This window comes from Dipodomys ordii, unplaced genomic scaffold (genome assembly GCF_000151885.1).
Source record: "Dipodomys ordii isolate 6190 unplaced genomic scaffold, Dord_2.0 Scaffold6, whole genome shotgun sequence".
Classification (NCBI taxonomy): Eukaryota; Metazoa; Chordata; class Mammalia; order Rodentia; family Heteromyidae; genus Dipodomys; species Dipodomys ordii.
This window is the reverse complement of record NW_012267222.1, coordinates 210,043-225,890: the sequence shown is the minus strand read 5'-3', so window position 1 is coordinate 225,890 and position 15,848 is coordinate 210,043. Positions and strand designations below refer to the sequence as shown.

The 15,848-nt window shown below is 50.2% G+C and overlaps 2 protein-coding genes across 9 annotated transcripts in view; one reads left to right on the top strand and one right to left on the bottom strand.

The window, feature by feature from the left end:
* LOC105999027 (cyclin-dependent kinase 11B) overlaps positions 1 to 15,848 on the top strand; it is a 34,034-nt gene that overhangs the window by 379 nt on the left and 17,807 nt on the right. The window contains exons 1-12 of one of the 8 annotated variants that reach the window (XM_013033926.1): positions 161 to 188; positions 319 to 442; positions 1,949 to 2,064; positions 4,283 to 4,410; positions 6,262 to 6,400; positions 8,612 to 8,793; positions 11,698 to 11,820; positions 12,136 to 12,231; positions 12,394 to 12,558; positions 13,621 to 13,686; positions 14,248 to 14,423; positions 15,082 to 15,172. In XM_013033926.1, coding sequence (XP_012889380.1) covers positions 332 to 442; positions 1,949 to 2,064; positions 4,283 to 4,410; positions 6,262 to 6,400; positions 8,612 to 8,793; positions 11,698 to 11,820; positions 12,136 to 12,231; positions 12,394 to 12,558; positions 13,621 to 13,686; positions 14,248 to 14,423; positions 15,082 to 15,172 — 1,393 coding nt within the window. In that variant the 5' untranslated portion in view covers positions 161 to 188; positions 319 to 331. The other 7 variants (XM_013033949.1, XM_013033941.1, XM_013033933.1 and 4 more) reach the window with 7 other exon arrangements.
* Positions 15,409 to 15,848, bottom strand: part of Mib2 (mindbomb E3 ubiquitin protein ligase 2) — a 35,853-nt gene continuing 35,413 nt past the window's right edge. Inside the window, exon 19 of the mRNA XM_013031337.1 lies at positions 15,409 to 15,440. Coding sequence (XP_012886791.1) covers positions 15,409 to 15,440 — 32 coding nt within the window. The remainder of the gene's footprint in view (positions 15,441 to 15,848) is intronic.

The window sequence follows — 15,848 nt, the reverse complement described above, 5'->3', positions numbered from 1 at the left end:
CGCCCCTCCCGGAGGGCCCGGCCGCCCGGACCCAAAGGCCCGTCTGATCCGGTCTTCTAACGTCAGAGGCGGAGCTGGTTGAGCGCCGGCCCTGGGCTCTCGGCTTCTCCTCGAATGGTGCTCTTTGGTCCTCGAGCAAAACTATTAGGTAGGCGTCCTCGCCCAGTGGCGGAAACAGGGAACTTGAGGTAACGCCGGAGATTAGATGTGCGCCCTTCCCTCTGCCGCGACTTACCCGAAAGGCTGCGGGGAGCGGAAACCGCGTCCGCCTGGGGCTCGCCTGTCCCGAGGGTGCTTGAATTGTCTTTCTTTTCACAGTGTTTTAATTCAAATGGGTGATGAAAAGGACTCTTGGAAAGTGAAAACTTTAGATGAAATTCTCCAAGAAAAGAAACGAAGGAAAGAACAAGAGGAGAAAGCAGAGATAAAACGCTTAAAAAATGTAAGCTATGTTTTTTAAGTAAGTGGGTTTCTTAAAGGAGATTTAATTTCTTTGCCCTCATTTTTCCATTAGAACAACGCTTCTTCGGTGAAGTTCTTTTGTACTTCTAAATGTCACAGGTGAGCCCAAAATCTATTCTAAAACTTAACAAAAACATTCATATAATCAGTGTACATTGAAAGCAGATTGATAATACACAGAAGATGTGTCTAAATGAGAATGTCTACATGGTGAACAAAATGTTTGAACCTACAGTCATTAGCACACCTGGACTAATTTTTCTCATTTCATTATTAGCATATTCATAACACCATTTCCAAGTATTCTTAATATAGTGGAGTGTGCCTTGATGTTAATATGTTTTATGTCTTTCTTGATTTGAGTATCATGCTCAGAAAGGCTTTAAGTACATCTACATACTATGAGAACTATCAGAAAATATTTGGTATTTAAATCTACATTAAGCCTCAGTGTTGGTTTGTGGGCAACTAACATACTTGGCGCGTAGATTCTCTTGTCCCTTGTCACGTGTGCTAGATTTTTTTGCTTGTTTTGGCACTTGCTGGGCTTGAGAGCGCAGCCCTGGGCACTGTCTCTGAGCCTCTTTGTGCTCAAGGCTAGCTCTTTTATCATTTGAGCCACAGAGGCACTTCCATAAATGCTGGTTTTAAGTTTCCCATCTCTCAGGTTTTGGATTACAGACAGTAATATGGGATTTGAAGAATTGCCTTCTTTCAATTTTGTAACATTGATTCAACCAAGGTATATAGAAAAAGCTTGGTTTGAGATACTGGTGAAGTGTTTATCAGTAAAATATACTTAGCCAGGTGCCAGTGGTTCACACATGTGATTCTTAACTACTTAGGAGATTGAGATCTGAGGATTTCGGTTTGAATCCAGCCTAGTCAGGAGACTCTCTTATCCCCACTAAACTAAAAAAGAAAAAAGAAGCCAAAAGTGGAACTGTGGGTCAACATTGTGGCTCAAGTGGTAGAATGCTAGCCTTGAGCACAAAAGTTCAAAGATAGCACCCAGGCCTAGAGTTTAAGCCCCAGGCCCAGCATAAATTAATTAATTAATTAAAAAAACCCACTTAGCCCCCAGGCATTGGTGGCTTTCTCCTATAATCCTAGGTAATCAGGAAACTAAGACATGAGTATCACAGTTCAAAGCCAGTCTGGGCAGGAAAGTCCGTAAGACTCTTATTGCTAATTAACCGCCAAAAAGTCAGAAGTGAAGCTGTGGTACAAGTAATAGGAACACTGTCCTTGAGTGAAAAAACTTAGGGATAGCATCCAGGCCCTGAGTTCAAGCCTTAGTACAGGCACACACATGTATTTAAATAAATGTAAAAAAAAAAAATCCCAAAACATTTAGCTGGGTATGTTAGCACACACCTGTAATGTCAGCATTTGGTATCCTAAAGCAGGAAGATCTCAAGTTCAAAGCGAGCCTAATGTCTCAAAAGTTTATGTAAAAATGACTTAGTCTCTCTTGACTTTTTAGTCTGATGACAGGGATTCCAAGCGAGACTCCCTGGAGGAAGGGGAGCTGAGAGACCACCGAATGGAGATCACAATCAGGAACTCACCCTACAGAAGAGAGGACTCGATGGAAGACAGGTAAGACGCTGCACAGCAAGAGAAGACGGGGACACACCCTACAAAGCCGAAGTTTATATTTGTGACATTAGATTTACCTCAGATGAGGTTGGTGAAGGAGTCTGGGGAGGGCAATCGGTTTTCACATCATTCCTCATGTAGACAGAATGAGCATGGCTTCTTTTCTTTTGTGGTGGTTTTTCAGTCAAGCCAGCACTATTTAGATGAGAAAGTTAAATGTTGGCTCTGTGTAAGATTTTGTATCATGGGCTGGGAAGGTGGCTCAGTGGTGCCTCGCATGCATGAGGCCCTGGGTTCAATTCCTCGGCACCACATAAGCAGAAAAAGCTGGAAGTGACTCAAGTGGTAGAGCACTAGCCTTGAGCTGAAGAGCTGAGGGGCAGTACCCAGGCCCAGAGTTCAAGCCCCACAACCAACAACAACAAAAAAAAAAAGATTTTGTATCAGTAGCTCAGCAACTGTGGCTCACACCTATAATCCTAGCTACTCAGGAGCCTGAGATCTGATGGTCATGGTTCAGAGCCAGCCTAGGCAGAAAAATAGACTCTTCTCTCCAGTTAACTAGCAAAAAGCCAGAAGTGGAGGTGTACCTCAAGTGGTAGAGGCCAGAGCTCAAAGCCGTGAGTTTAAGCCTCAGGACCATCAAAAAACAAATGTTTTACACCAGTAATTGAAATTAGAAGGCAGAGGGGCCACTGTCAGAAATATTTATGTTCTGGGCACCCATGGCTTACACCATAATCCTACCTACTCATGAGGCTGAGATCTGAGGATTGCTGTTAGAAGCCAGCCCAGGCAGGAAAGGCTGTGAGACTCTTATCTCCAAGTAAATACCAAAAAGCTGGAAGTAGCACTTGCGCTCAAGTGGTAGAGCACTAGCCTTGAGCTAAAGGGCTCAAGAACAGTGCCCAGGCCCTGAGTTCAAGCCCTACAACCAAGCAAAAAAAAAAAAAAGAAGGAAAGAAAGATTGATTCATGCCAACACATATATAGTTCTTTGTGTTCAGTGGTGTCTTGTCATTTTTTTCTTCCTCATCATTTGTGAGTTAAAGCAAATAGAACCAGAAGTTAAGGTAAAGTGATTCTGAGGAGCTCTGGGTGTAAATTCTTCCAGGATCTTGGTAGTGTAGACTCGGTTAAAGATCATGTGACAGGAACTGCACGTGTGCACACACATGTTAGTACTAGGGCTCGACCTTGGTTCCAGAGTGCTCTTTCATGCCAGGCTAGTGCCCTCTAGTTCAAGGCACACCTCTACTTGCATCTTTCTGCCAGTTAATTAGAGATAGGAATCTCACAGACCTTCAGGTCTGTTTTCAAATCCCAAGCCTCAGATCGTAGCCTCGGAGTAGCTAAGAATACAGGTATGAGACCCTAGTGTTTTGCTAAAAGATTTTTTTTCTAAACATGTATTTTTTATTGTAATGATATTGTACAGAGGGGTTATAGTTACATGAGCAAGGTAATGAGTCCATTTTCTATCGAGCATTGGTATTTCCTCCTTTGTTTTTCCCCTACCATCCCTTTCCATCCTACCTTCTGAACTCCTCCTCCCCTCCCTGCCTTACAAAGTTGTAAAGTTTGTTTTCAACATAGTGTCTTGGCTAAAAGGTACTGAACTCTGGGCCTGGGCCCTGTCCCTCAGCTCTTTAGCTCAAGGCTAGTGCTCTACCACTTGAGCCACAGCGCCACTTCCAGCTTTTTCTGCTTATGTGTTGCTGAGGAATGGAACCCAGGGCCTTATGCATGCAAGGCAAGCACTCTACCACTGAGCCACCTTCCCAGACCCTAAAATAATTTTGTGTGTGTATGTGTGTGTGTCAGGCATGGGACTTGAACTCGGCCTGGGCACTGTCCTTGCGCGAGTATATTTCTTATCAAGCATTGTTGCCTTCTCCTTTGTTTCCCCTTCCTATCCCTTCCCTTCTCCCCCCCCCCCAAAGTTGTAAAGTTTGTTTTTCAACATAACAACTTGTACTTCTCTTTGTTGCAATGGGTCCACCTGTATCCCTATCTAAACAATTTGTTTTTTCCCTTCCTCTCCACAAATTATATCAACGTCAAGTACAATGAAAGCAGGGGTTATATCGTGGGGGAGGGAGCATGCTTTTTAGATGATGTTTCAGTTCAACTTTATTTCCTTGTGACTCTTGTTTTTTGGGGGGGAGGGTGCCCTGGTTCTCTGCAAACTTCCAGCATGTTATGGTCTGTATTTCAGGGGAGAGGAAGATGATTCTCTGGCCATCAAGCCACCCCAGCAAATGTCTCGGAAAGAAAAGGCCCATCACAGAAAAGATGAGAAGAGGAAAGAGAAGCGTAGACATCGCAGCCACTCAGCGGAAGGGGGTATTGAGTCTTGCTTTCTTTGATGTTCACATACATTTGTTTTCTTCATGAACTCATCCTGCAGAGCAGAGCTAAAAGGATGAATAAAGTTTAGCTAAAAACATAAGAATAATGCTCATTTTCCTTCTGGTGTTTTTTTTTTTTTTTTTTTTTTTTTTGGGGTCCGGTCGTGGGGCCTGAACTCTGGGCCTGGGCGCTGTCCCTCAGCTCTTCAGCTCAAGGCTAGCGCTCTACCACTTGAGCCACAGCGCCACTTCCGGCTTTTTTCTTTTTGCTTATGTGGTGCTGAGGAATCAAACCTCATGCATGGGAGACAAGCGCTCTACCACTAAGCGACCTCCCTAGCCCCTTGGTGACAGTTTTGATCTCATGCCATCTGTTAGAGGCTAGTCCTCTGTTAGAGATTGTCCTAGTACTGGGACTTGAACTCAGGTCCTTGCCATCTTGCTTGGCTTTTCTATTCATAATTGTCATTCTGCCTCTTGAGCCAGTAGCTTTTTCCTGCTTAATTGGAGATGAGTCTATAGGAGACAGCACCTATGGCTCATGCCTGTAATCCTAGCTACCCAGTAGGCTGAGATCTGAGGATCACGGTTCAAAGCCAGCCAGGGCAGGAACGTCCATGAGACTCTTTACCTCCAATAAACCACTAGAAAACCAGAAGTGGTGCTACGGCTCAAGAGGTAGCCATAGCACTAGCCTTGAGCTGAAGAGCACAGAGGCAACGCCCAAGGCCAGAGTTCAAGTCCCACTACCGACCAAAAACAAAGAATCTATACAATTGTCTGCCTAGGCTTGCCTTGAACCAGGAATCTCAGATCTTAACTCTTGAATAGCTAGGATTAGAAATATGAGCCACTAGCACCTGGCTTACAGTTCTTTTTTTGCCTTTTTTCAAAAAGCTTTTTTTTTTTTTGGTTGGTCATGGAACTTGAACTCAGAGCCTGGGTGCTGTCCCTGAGCTCTTTTGCTCAAGGCTAGCACTCTACCATTTGAGCCACAGCTCCACTTCTAGCTTTTTCTGTATTTATGGTACTGAGGAATAGAATCTAACACTTCATGCATGCTAGGCAAGTACTCTACCACTAATCCATGTTCCCAACCCCCAACTTAGTTTTTATAACATAGAAAGCTATTGAAAGGAACAAAGCTTTGTTCAGCATTGTTCACGAGCAATAATTTTTTTAAGGTATAAAACTAACCTAGGGGCTGGGAAGGTGGCTCAGTGGTAGAGTGCTTGCCTTGCATGCATGAGGCCCTGGGTTCGATTCCTCAGCACCACATAAGCAGAAAAAGCTGGAACTGGCGCTGTGGCTCAAAGTGGTAGAACGCTAGCCTTGAGCTGAAGGGCTGAGGGACAGCGCCCAGGCCCAGAGTTCAGGCCTCAAAATCGGAACAAAAACAAAAACCTAGTTTCTTTGCAATAGAAAATTGAAAGGCATTCTCTTTAGCAACAGTCACATTTTGTGTGTGTGCGTGCGTGCACGCATATGCTGGTATTGGGGCTTGAACTTGGCCTCCACACTGTCCCTCAGCTTTTTTGCTCAAGGCTGACTGTCACCCTTCTTAGCACTTGTGTCACAGTTTTGCTTCCAGCTTTCTGGTGGTTTATTGGAGATAAGAGTCTCATTGGACTTTCCTGCCTGAGCTGGCTTTGAACCTTGATCCTCAGACCTCAGCCTCCCGGGTAGCTAGGATTACAGGCGTGAGCCACTGGCACCTGGTCATATTTGGTACTTTTTTTTTCAACTCAATATGAAATTGCTTTTTGAAGTCATTTAAATATTTTTGTATTTAATAAGCTAAATTTTTGGAAATTGAGTCTAAGTGAAAATTGCTTTATCTTATCAGGGAAGCATGCTCGAGTAAAAGAAAAAGAGAGAGAACATGAGCGTCGGAAGCGACATCGAGAAGAGCAGGACAAAGCCCGCCGGGAATGGGAAAGACAGAAAAGGAGGGAGCTGGCAAGAGAACATTCCAGGAGAGAGAGGTACGGCTGTGGTTTCCAGTGAGCCTCCGTGTCCTTTTAGGGCTGGGGAGGGATGGGAACTTGGTGGGAGAGAGCAGATTCACCTTGTCCAGGTGAGTTAGGCACATGGCACAGGAGATGAGTTTTCCTGGTGGGTGGGAGCTGCACTGGGTCTAAACTGACAGAAGATAAAGTGCCCAGGAAAGGCCATCAGAGGCTCCGGAGCAGTCATGTGCAGGGTTAGGCCAGACATGACGCTGTGGAGACAGCAGGGGGCAGTGTGGAGTGAGGATCGTGAGTCTATGCCATCGGCTCACTCGGAGGAACATGCATCCGTGCAGGTTGTTTTTACTGTGTGTTAAGGAGATGTGTCTTTCCAGGCCCACGTCCACAGAGCCCACGAGGGAATCCTGGCGGTACTCAGGAGAAGGTGGCATGATGGCCACGCTGTGCCGTGCTCTCCCGGCATGCGATGCCGAAGGACATAGGCTGCTTAAGAAAGTGCTCTAGTCTGGGGTGGCTAGGCAGTCCCTTCCTTAGGGTTCTCCATCTCCTCAGCAATTGACGGGTTCTTCTAGTGATGAAGCAGTAAGAGAACTCCAGTTAGGAGCCTGTGGCTCTGGTCTGTAATACTAGCTATGAAAGACACTGAGAGCTGAGGATTGAGGTTCAAAGCTAGTCTGGACAGGAAAGTCCATGAGATTCTTTTTTTTTTGTCGGTCATGGGGCTTGAACTCTGGGCCTGGGCGCTGTCCCTCAGCTCTTCAGCTCAAGGCAAGCGCTCTACCACTTGAGCCACAGTGCCACTTCTGGTTTTCAAGTGGTTTATTGGAAGTAAGAGTCTCACGGACTTTCCTGCCCGGGCTGGCTTTGAACCTTGATCCTCAGATCTCAGCCTCCTGAGTAGCTAGGATGACAGGCGTGAGACGCCGGCATCCAGCTTCCGTGAGATTCTTATCTCCAGTTAGCTACTAGAAAGCAAGAAATGGAGTTGTAGCCCAAGTGGTAAAGCCTTGCTTAGAATAGCTCAAGGACAGCACCCAGGCCCTGGGTTCAAGCCCTAGGACCTGCATGGAGGAAAGGAAGGAGACCTCCCAGACTTGATGCAGTTTGGTAGCTGGACTCCCTCCTTCCTGGGGCCTTTGTGTCAGCACAGACACAGGAGATATCTATCAGGGCCTGGAAGGTGGCTCAGTGGTAGAGTGCTTGCCTTGCATGCATGAGGCCCTGGGTTTGATTCCTCAGCACCACATAAGCAGAAAAAGCCAGAAGTGAGTGGCACTGTGGCTGAAGTGGTAGAGTGCTAGCCTTGAGCTGAAGAGCTCAGGGACAGTGCCCAGGCCCTGAGTTCAGGCCCCACACTGACAAAAAACAAAATGTGTCTAGCTACAGGTCAGTTCTCAAGCCCAGGACAGGTTGGTTGTAAGGGTAGCTTGAAACTGGTAGCCTCTTTGGAGAGCTGCCAGCAGGCTGTGATGCACACACAGCTGAAAGGGTCCAGGGAGGCCTGCCTGTGACGAGCCGGAGGACAGGCCGCGTGAGCACGCTCCCAGGGCGTTTGTGCTGGCCGCACCGTGCTGGGCCGCGTGGCTCAGCCAGTGAGGGGAGGGCGGCGGGCAGCCCTTGTAGATACCCCAGAGGGTAAATCTGGAGAGAAGAGCCGAAGGCATGTGTTAGGCAAGGACCAAGATCTGGTGCTCTTGGAGAAAGCAGTGTCAAACACTAGCTGTAGTTGAGACAGCTTGCCAACGTGTGCTAAGAGTCTTACAGACGTTTTAGGCCTAGCTGGCTTTGAACCATGATCCTCAAATCTCAGCCCCTGAGTAGCTAGGATTACAGATATGAGCCACCAGCATCAGACTTGTGTTTGTTTTGTATTAATATTGGGGGTTGCACTCAAGGTCTTGGCACTGTCCCATAGGTTTTTTCTGTTTGACACTAGTGTTTTGCCACTTGAGTCACAGCTCCACTTCTGGCTTGTGGGTAATCAGGGTAAGAGCCTCGTGGACTTTTCCTGACCATTCTAGCCTCAAATGGTGATCCTCACATGTCAGCCTCCTGAGTAGGATTGCAGGCTTAAGCCACCACCACATGGCTTTTGCTGGGTTTGTGCAGACTCTTACCCTGGCCTAGGCTGGCCTTGGACTGGGTACTCCTGCCTCTTGGTTTAAATGCTAAGATGGCACTGTGCACAGCCATGCCGGGCAGGAAAGCAAGCTTTGTGTTGTGCAGAGGAATGAGGGCCGTGCCTGCTTCCAGGGACCGACTGGAGCAGTTAGAAAGGAAGCGGGAGCGGGAGCGCAAGATGAGGGAGCAGCAGAAGGAGCAGCGGGAGCAGAAGGAGCAGCGGGAGCAGAAAGAGCGGGAGCGACGGGCAGAGGAGCGGCGCAAGGAGCGAGAGGCGCGCAGAGAAGGTGTCGGCCTGGAAGGGCCCAGGCGGGGAGGGCTGGCGCGGGGCGCGGTGCCCACCTCTGTACGGTAGCCCCCTCCGCACCAGCAGTGCCCTGGAGACCACGGGGGGCCTGCACACACAGCTGTGTAGAGCACATCTTCTCCACCATCTGAACCGGCTCTGGGCAAGACACCGGGGCGACGCAGTGCCCTGGGCTAGGAGGGCTGTGCAGCTGGCCTGCTGTCAGCTGGTGTTCTAGGCTCATGTCAGTGGCCCTGTGCTCCTATGACACACGCAACACGTGCCTCTTGGTGCCTGTGCTTGCTTTGCCCCCACCCCTTGCCCTTTCTGACAGAATTTAGAAGTAACAAAATACATAGGCTATAAATGGGTCGCCTTCGTCAGCTTTCACTGTGTACCCAGTGCCCATCCCCAGGTTTCTCGCCTCACGTCCTCCAGCCCTTGACAGCCTCTGCCTCAGTGTGCTAGGAATTGGAAGGCGTGTTTCTCACACGTGTAATCATGTACTCTTCTTTCTTTTTTTTTGGGGGGGGGAGGGGTCTGGTTGTGGGGCCTGAACTCTGGGCCTGGGCTCTGTCCTTCAGCTCAAGGATAGCACTCTACCACTTGAGCCACAGCGCCACTTCCAGCTTTTTTCTTTTTGCTTATGTGGTGCTGAGGCATCGAACCCAGGGCCTCAAGTATGCAAGGCAAGCGCTCTACCGCTGAGCCACCTTCCCAGCCCCCTGTCTTTATTTCTTACTGGCCTGTTTCACTCACATGAAGTCCTCAGGCCTGTCATGGTATAGCTTATGTAAGAATCTCTTTCCTGCGGCTGGGAAAGTGGCTTAGTGGTGGAGTGTTTGCCTCGCATGCATGAAACCCTTGGTTCAATTCCTCAGAACCACATACACAGGAAAAGCTGCAAGTGGCACTGTGGCTCAAGTGGTAGAGCACCCTTAAACAAAAGAAGCTCAGGGACAGTGCCCAGGCCCTGAGTTCAAGCCCCAGGATTGGGAAAGGAAAAAAAAATTATTTGAGGGTTGGCCAATAGAGGTTTAGTTTTGTTTTGCTGGTTGTTTTCTGCATGCTTTAATTGCCTTTTAGCTCCCCCTCCCCTTGTACTTAGCGTATATATTTGGGGGAAGTGTTTGTGATTCTTTGTCCTTTTCTACTTGTATTTGATATATTTTGGGAACTTAGGGTGATGCCAATTTGAATTTTTGAATTGATACCAGCTATGCTTTAGTGATGTTTAAAATGGCTTTTTTTCTTTCCTTTTCATGCTGGCTCAGAGCCTGATCTTTTTTGCTCAAGGCCAGTGCTTAAACCACTTAAACTTAAACCACTTAAACCACAGCTCCGTTGTTGGGCTGGCTTCAAACCGTGATCCTCAGATCTTAGCCTCCGGAATAGCTAGAATTTTTAGTCATTCATGAGCCACAGGTGCTCGGCTGAAAACTCTGCTTCCTGACACCTCTGTCCCAGCCTAGTTTGTGGTGGGTGTTAGGAAATTAGGAGGGTTTTGTTTTCTGTTTCTCTTGAGACTCCTGGAAGCAATTTGGGGCCTGGGCACTGTCCTTGAGCTTTTTTTTTTTTTTTTTTTCAAATTTTTTATTGTGACTAAGTGGTTACATAATTCCCCAAATTTCACAGTATTGTGGGATAGTGATGCTTAGGTAAAGTCACAAACACATTCTAACTTTCATGGAGCAAGTTGTCTATCATGGTCTATAACATTTATGAGTTCTATGAGCTTTGCGATAGTTATTTCTTCCCATTGGGTGTTGTGTACATTTCCTTTGCTTTGCATAGTGTCAGCTGTTCCAGCTTTCCCACTCGTTCCCTCCCTCCCATCACTGCCATTCAGTTGCTTAGTTCACTTTGGTCAATATCCAGTGCAGCTGATGGGTCCCTGTCCTTGAGCTTTTTTTATTCAAGGCTAACACTCTGCTACTTGAGCTACAATTCTACTTCCAGTTTTTGCTGGTTAATTGAAAATAGGAATCTCAGGGACTTTCCTGCCTGGACTGACTTTGAACCGCTGGCTTTGAATCCTCAGATTCATAAATTCCAAAGCACTTCTTCCCTGGGAATGTCTGGATTCCCCCTCACTTCCTAGGATCGGTCAGCCAGATGCAGCGCTTTTGCTGACAGTTTTTCTTTCAGATCCCATCCGCCTGCTACCCTCTGGCCTGGGCCTCTGCTGACGTCCAGGGGCTTGGGGACCAGTCCCTGCTCCTGATGATGTCCGGGGGGCCGTGGGGGCCAGTCCCCACTTCCTGCTTTCAGGGCTCTCTCCCGCTATGGTTTTCTGCATCTATGGTGCGTGGAGTGGCTGGTTGTAGCTCTGGTTCCAGGTTTGCAGTCGCCTCGTGCTTTCACTGTTCTTGTTCACAGCTGGCTTCATTAACGGCTACTGCTCCACCACCTGAGCTACGCCCCCAATCTCGCATTTTGATGACTAGAGATGGGGGTCTCACAGGCCTTTCTTAGGCTGGCGTCAAACTGTGAGCCTCCAGGTCTCAGCCTCCTGAGTAGCTAGGATTACAGTGTAATCCTAACCACCAGCGCCTGGCTCCAGCTGGCTTTATTGTTGAGACTGAGTCTTGGTAACTTTTGCCTAGACTGGCTTTAAACTGACAGTACTCCTCATCTCTGCCTCCTGAGCAGTTTCTTCCTAAAATCCTTTCTCATTCCCAGTGAAGGTCAGCCTGGAAGGCCTTGGTCCTCAGGGACAGCCCATGGCCTCCAGCTTAGGGCTTTCTTCCTGAACCCGTGGCCAGTGGCCCCGTTACTGTCAGTTCCCTTCATGCAGTGGGGCCGGTGTGGGCGCCTGGGGCGCCGTGCGGGGCAGTCCTGGCGGAGGGCCTCCATGGGAAGGTGTTGTGCCAGCATCAGCTCCCTTTTCTCCCCTGTGCAATAGTCTCTGCACATCACCGCGCAGTGAGGGAAGACTACAGTGACAAGGGCAAGACAGCACGCTGGAGCCGCAGCCCCGCACGGCCGCCCAGGGAGCGCTTTGACCTGGGGGACAGCCGGAAGCCAGGTAAGGAGGCCCATTGCCCTTGGGGGAGGGGGGTGAGCCTGGCACTGGGCTTCATAAGTCTCTGACACCAGGAAGTGCTCAGCGAAGTTGTGGGGGGGGGGTTCTGCACTAAAATGATGTGTGTCCCCAGGGACTGTTGACATTTGCATGACTTAAGATCCTGAACCGGTCCTGAGGGCTGAGGGCGGAACTGGATGAGCACTTCCAGCTGATGTGGCAGTGCCATTCTCCACATAGACTGCAATTAACACGTGCATGTAACTTGTGAATTTAAAATTATTCCCCAAATTCACCTGTGATGGTTTATTTCACAAGTAAAAGAAGAGAAAATGGAGGAAAGAGACCTGCTGTCTGACCTACAGGACATCAGTGACAGTGAGAGGAAAACCAGCTCTGCCGAGTCCTCCTCAGGTACAAGTACCATCTGCCGAGGCCTTGCTGGCCCCAGAGTCTGGCCGAGGCAGCGCTGACCCCAGAGTCTGGCCGAGGCAGCGCTGACCCCAGAGTCTGGCTGAGGCCGTGCCCGGCTGCCAGCAAGGCCAAGGCTGACCCCAGCTTTGCTTTCTTGGACAGTGGAATCAGGCTCAGGCTCGGAGGAGGAAGAAGAGGAGGAAGAAGAAGAAGAAGAAGGGAGCACCAGTGAGGAATCCGAGGAAGAGGAGGAGGAAGAAGAGGAGGAGGAGGAGGAGGAAGAGGAGACTGGGAGTAACTCAGAGGAGGCGTCAGAGCAGTCTGCAGGTCCCGTGGTCTTCATGTGTTTGTGTTCACCACAGGCAGTCTAGGACCTGCAGAAAAATCACTTTGAAGTTGAAGTTAATTTCAAATTGAAATTGTATTCCTCTGTGGAAATTTTTTTTTGGGGGGGTGAGGGTGGGGGTCCGGTCGTGGGGCCTGAACTCTGGGCCTGGGCGCTGTCCCTCAGCTCTTCACTTGATCTACAGCGCTCTACCACTTGATCCACAACACCACTTCTGGTTTTCTGGTGGTTCATTGGAGATAAGAGGTTTACAGACTTTCGTGCCCAGGCTGGCACTGAACTGTCATCCACAGATCTCAACCTCCTGACTAGCTAGGATAGTAGGCGTGAGCCACCGGCACCCAGCTCCTCTGTGGAACTTTTTTTTTTTTTTTTGTCGGTCATGGGGCTTGAACTCTGGGCCTGGGCTCTGTCCCTCAGCTCTTCAGCTCAAGGCGAGCGCTCTACCGCTTGAGCTACAGCGCCACTTCCGGTTTTCTGGTGGTTTATTGGAGATTGGAGTCTCACGGTCTCTCCTGCCCGGGATGGCTTTGAACCGCGATCCTCAGATCTCAGCCTCCTGAGTAGCTAGGATTACAGGCGTGAGCCACCAGCGCCCGGCTCTCTGTGGAACTTTTATGAGACTCAAAAAATAGGCTGTTAGAGAGTATTTGTGGCAAGCATCTACTCCTGGCTCTCAGAAGATCACAATTTGAAGCCAGCCCTAGGGCAAAGTTAGCAAGATTCTCATGCCAAGCAGTAAGCTGGGTGTGATGGTTCTTGTTCATAATTCCAGCTACGAGGGAGGATTTGATGAAAGGTTTGGGTCCATTGCAGCCCAGGGATGGTTGGAAGAAAGCATGAGAATTTAGAAGTTAAAAGTGAAACTTTGGGCGCAGTAGTTGATGTTACTCAGGAGGCTGAGATTCTGAGGATCACAGTTCAAAGACAGCCTGAGCAGAAAAGTCTGTGATTCTTTTATCTCCATTAACTACCAAAAAGCCAGAAGAGTCACTGTGACTCAAGTAGTAGACCGCTAGCTCAGGGACACTTTTTCCTAACAGAAGAAGTGAGCGATGAAGAAATGAGTGAGGATGAAGAGCGGGAAGATGAGAATCACATCGTGGTTGGTAAGGACCCTGGACCCCTGCCATGGAGTCCCTGTCCTCAGCTGAGACTGAGCATGGCCTCATCCAGGCCCACAGTCCAGCCATGGCGGACCAGGCGCCTTCCAGGCCATTCTTCCTGCAGGCTGCCGCTGCTCTGGGAATGGCCCTGGGGTCCCGGACATGCCCTGAACACTTACCTGGTGTGCCTGGGGCCGCTGTTCCTCATCGGGAAACTTTCCCTGGAAGGCTTTCTTCTAGGCGGGGCTGAGACCAGGTGCTGAGGAGTCTGGGAAATGCTCCCTGAGGCCCAGTCCTGGGGGGAAGGAGACTGCTGGACAGCAGCTTAGTCTGAGGCTCTCCTGTGGTGCTGGTGGCCTGAGGGACCCGCCCCTCTTCTGGCACGTGCCCTCGTCCCGGAACCCAGCGCCGGGCACAGGGCTCTGCCATGCCTGCCTGGAGGCCGTGGTGCCTCTGGCACCTTCCTGTGGAGGCCACGCCGACCCCGCCCAGCACCCACCCAAGGCAGAAGAGGTGCTGGTTCTTGCTTCTTCCTGGTTCCCTAATTAGGTTTAACTTTTAAAGTTCCAGAGTCACGATTTGACCGAGACTCCGGGGACAGTGAAGACGGGGAGGAAGAAGTGGGGGAGGGCACCCCCCAGAGCAGCGCCCCCACTGAAGGGGACTACGTTCCTGACTCTCCCGCCCTGTCGCCTATTGAGCTCAAGCAGGAGCTGCCCAAGTACCTGCCGGCCCTGCAGGTCAGGCACCCCCACCCCCTGCTCCGCCTGGTGAATCCGTGTCCTGGTGTACCACCTGTGTGGTGGTCTTCCCGGCTAAGAGCCGTGGAGCCAGCCACCCTAGACCCCAGGGCCTCGTCACGGCCGCTCCTCTGCCTGGCAGCAGGAGCCTCAAGCTTTGGCCTCCGCTGTCCTGACTGCTGGCCAGGTGCACTGGGGCCACATGGGTGCGCACGGGGTGTGAGCTGCGTGGTGAGCTGGCGGTTGAGGGAGAGCTGTAAGGAGAGGACAGGGCTAGCAGGGACCTGGAATGTGGCGGAAGCACCGACTTGGGGCAGACATGACACACCCCTCCCCCGCCCACGTGTCACCGACACCTCCGGCCTCGCAGGCCGCCGCATGTGAGGACCATGGGCCGGCCGCCTTCCCATTGGCCCCCCAGACAGTGCCCGGCAACAGCAGAGGCTCCCGGTAGGGCTCTGCGGCTCCCCCCACACACACACACACACACTTCACTTCCTACTGAAAACACTAGGTGTGATCAGATAAAGCACGGTGCTCCTGCTCACGCACACTGCCTCTCGGGACCACCTTTGAGCCCTTGTGCAAGGTGGGGTGTGGGCATAGACGAGACACCCCTCCCGCTGCTGCTCAGCCTCCTTGCCCTGTCCCTCCCCAGGGCTGCCGGAGTGTGGAGGAGTTCCAGTGCCTGAACAGGATTGAGGAAGGCACCTACGGGGTTGTCTACAGGGCCAAGGACAAGAAGACAGGTGGGTGGGCTCCCAGATGACCCGCTGTGGAGAAGTCAGGCTGGGCAGTGGTGCCCAGCCCTACGGTTCCAGCCTCTCAGGAAGCCGAGATCTGAAGATGAGGGTTCAAAGCCAGCCTGGCAGGGAAATTGGTGAGACTTATCTCTAACCACCAAAAAACAAGAAGCAGAGCTGCAGTTTAAGGAGAAGATCAGCCCTGAGCAAAAAATATCAGGGGCAATACCTAGGCCCTGAGTTCAAACCCCAGAACCAGTTACCCGCACCACCCCTACCCCCAGAAAAACCCAAAGACTTCAGCAGGTACCAGGTAGCAAGAGAACTTGGCTTGGGCATCAGGCAGGGAACTTCCCTGGAGAAGCATTACTCTGCTGGTGGTGGTGGGCTTGAACTCTGGGCCTGGCCACTGTCCCTGAGTTCTTCTGCTCAAGATGAGCACTATCACTTGAGCCACATCACCACTTCCGGTTTTCTGGTGGTTCTTTGGAGATAAAAAGCCTCAAGGACTTTCCTGCCTGGGCTGGCTTTGGACTTGATCCTCAGATCTCAGCCTCCTGAATAGCTAGGGTGACAGGCTGGAGCCACCGGCTGGCTTTGAACCGAGAGCCTCAGATCTCAGTCTTCTGAGTAGCCGGGATGATCACTCTTGCTTGGCACTGTTTTTGTTTTCTTTTTTTTT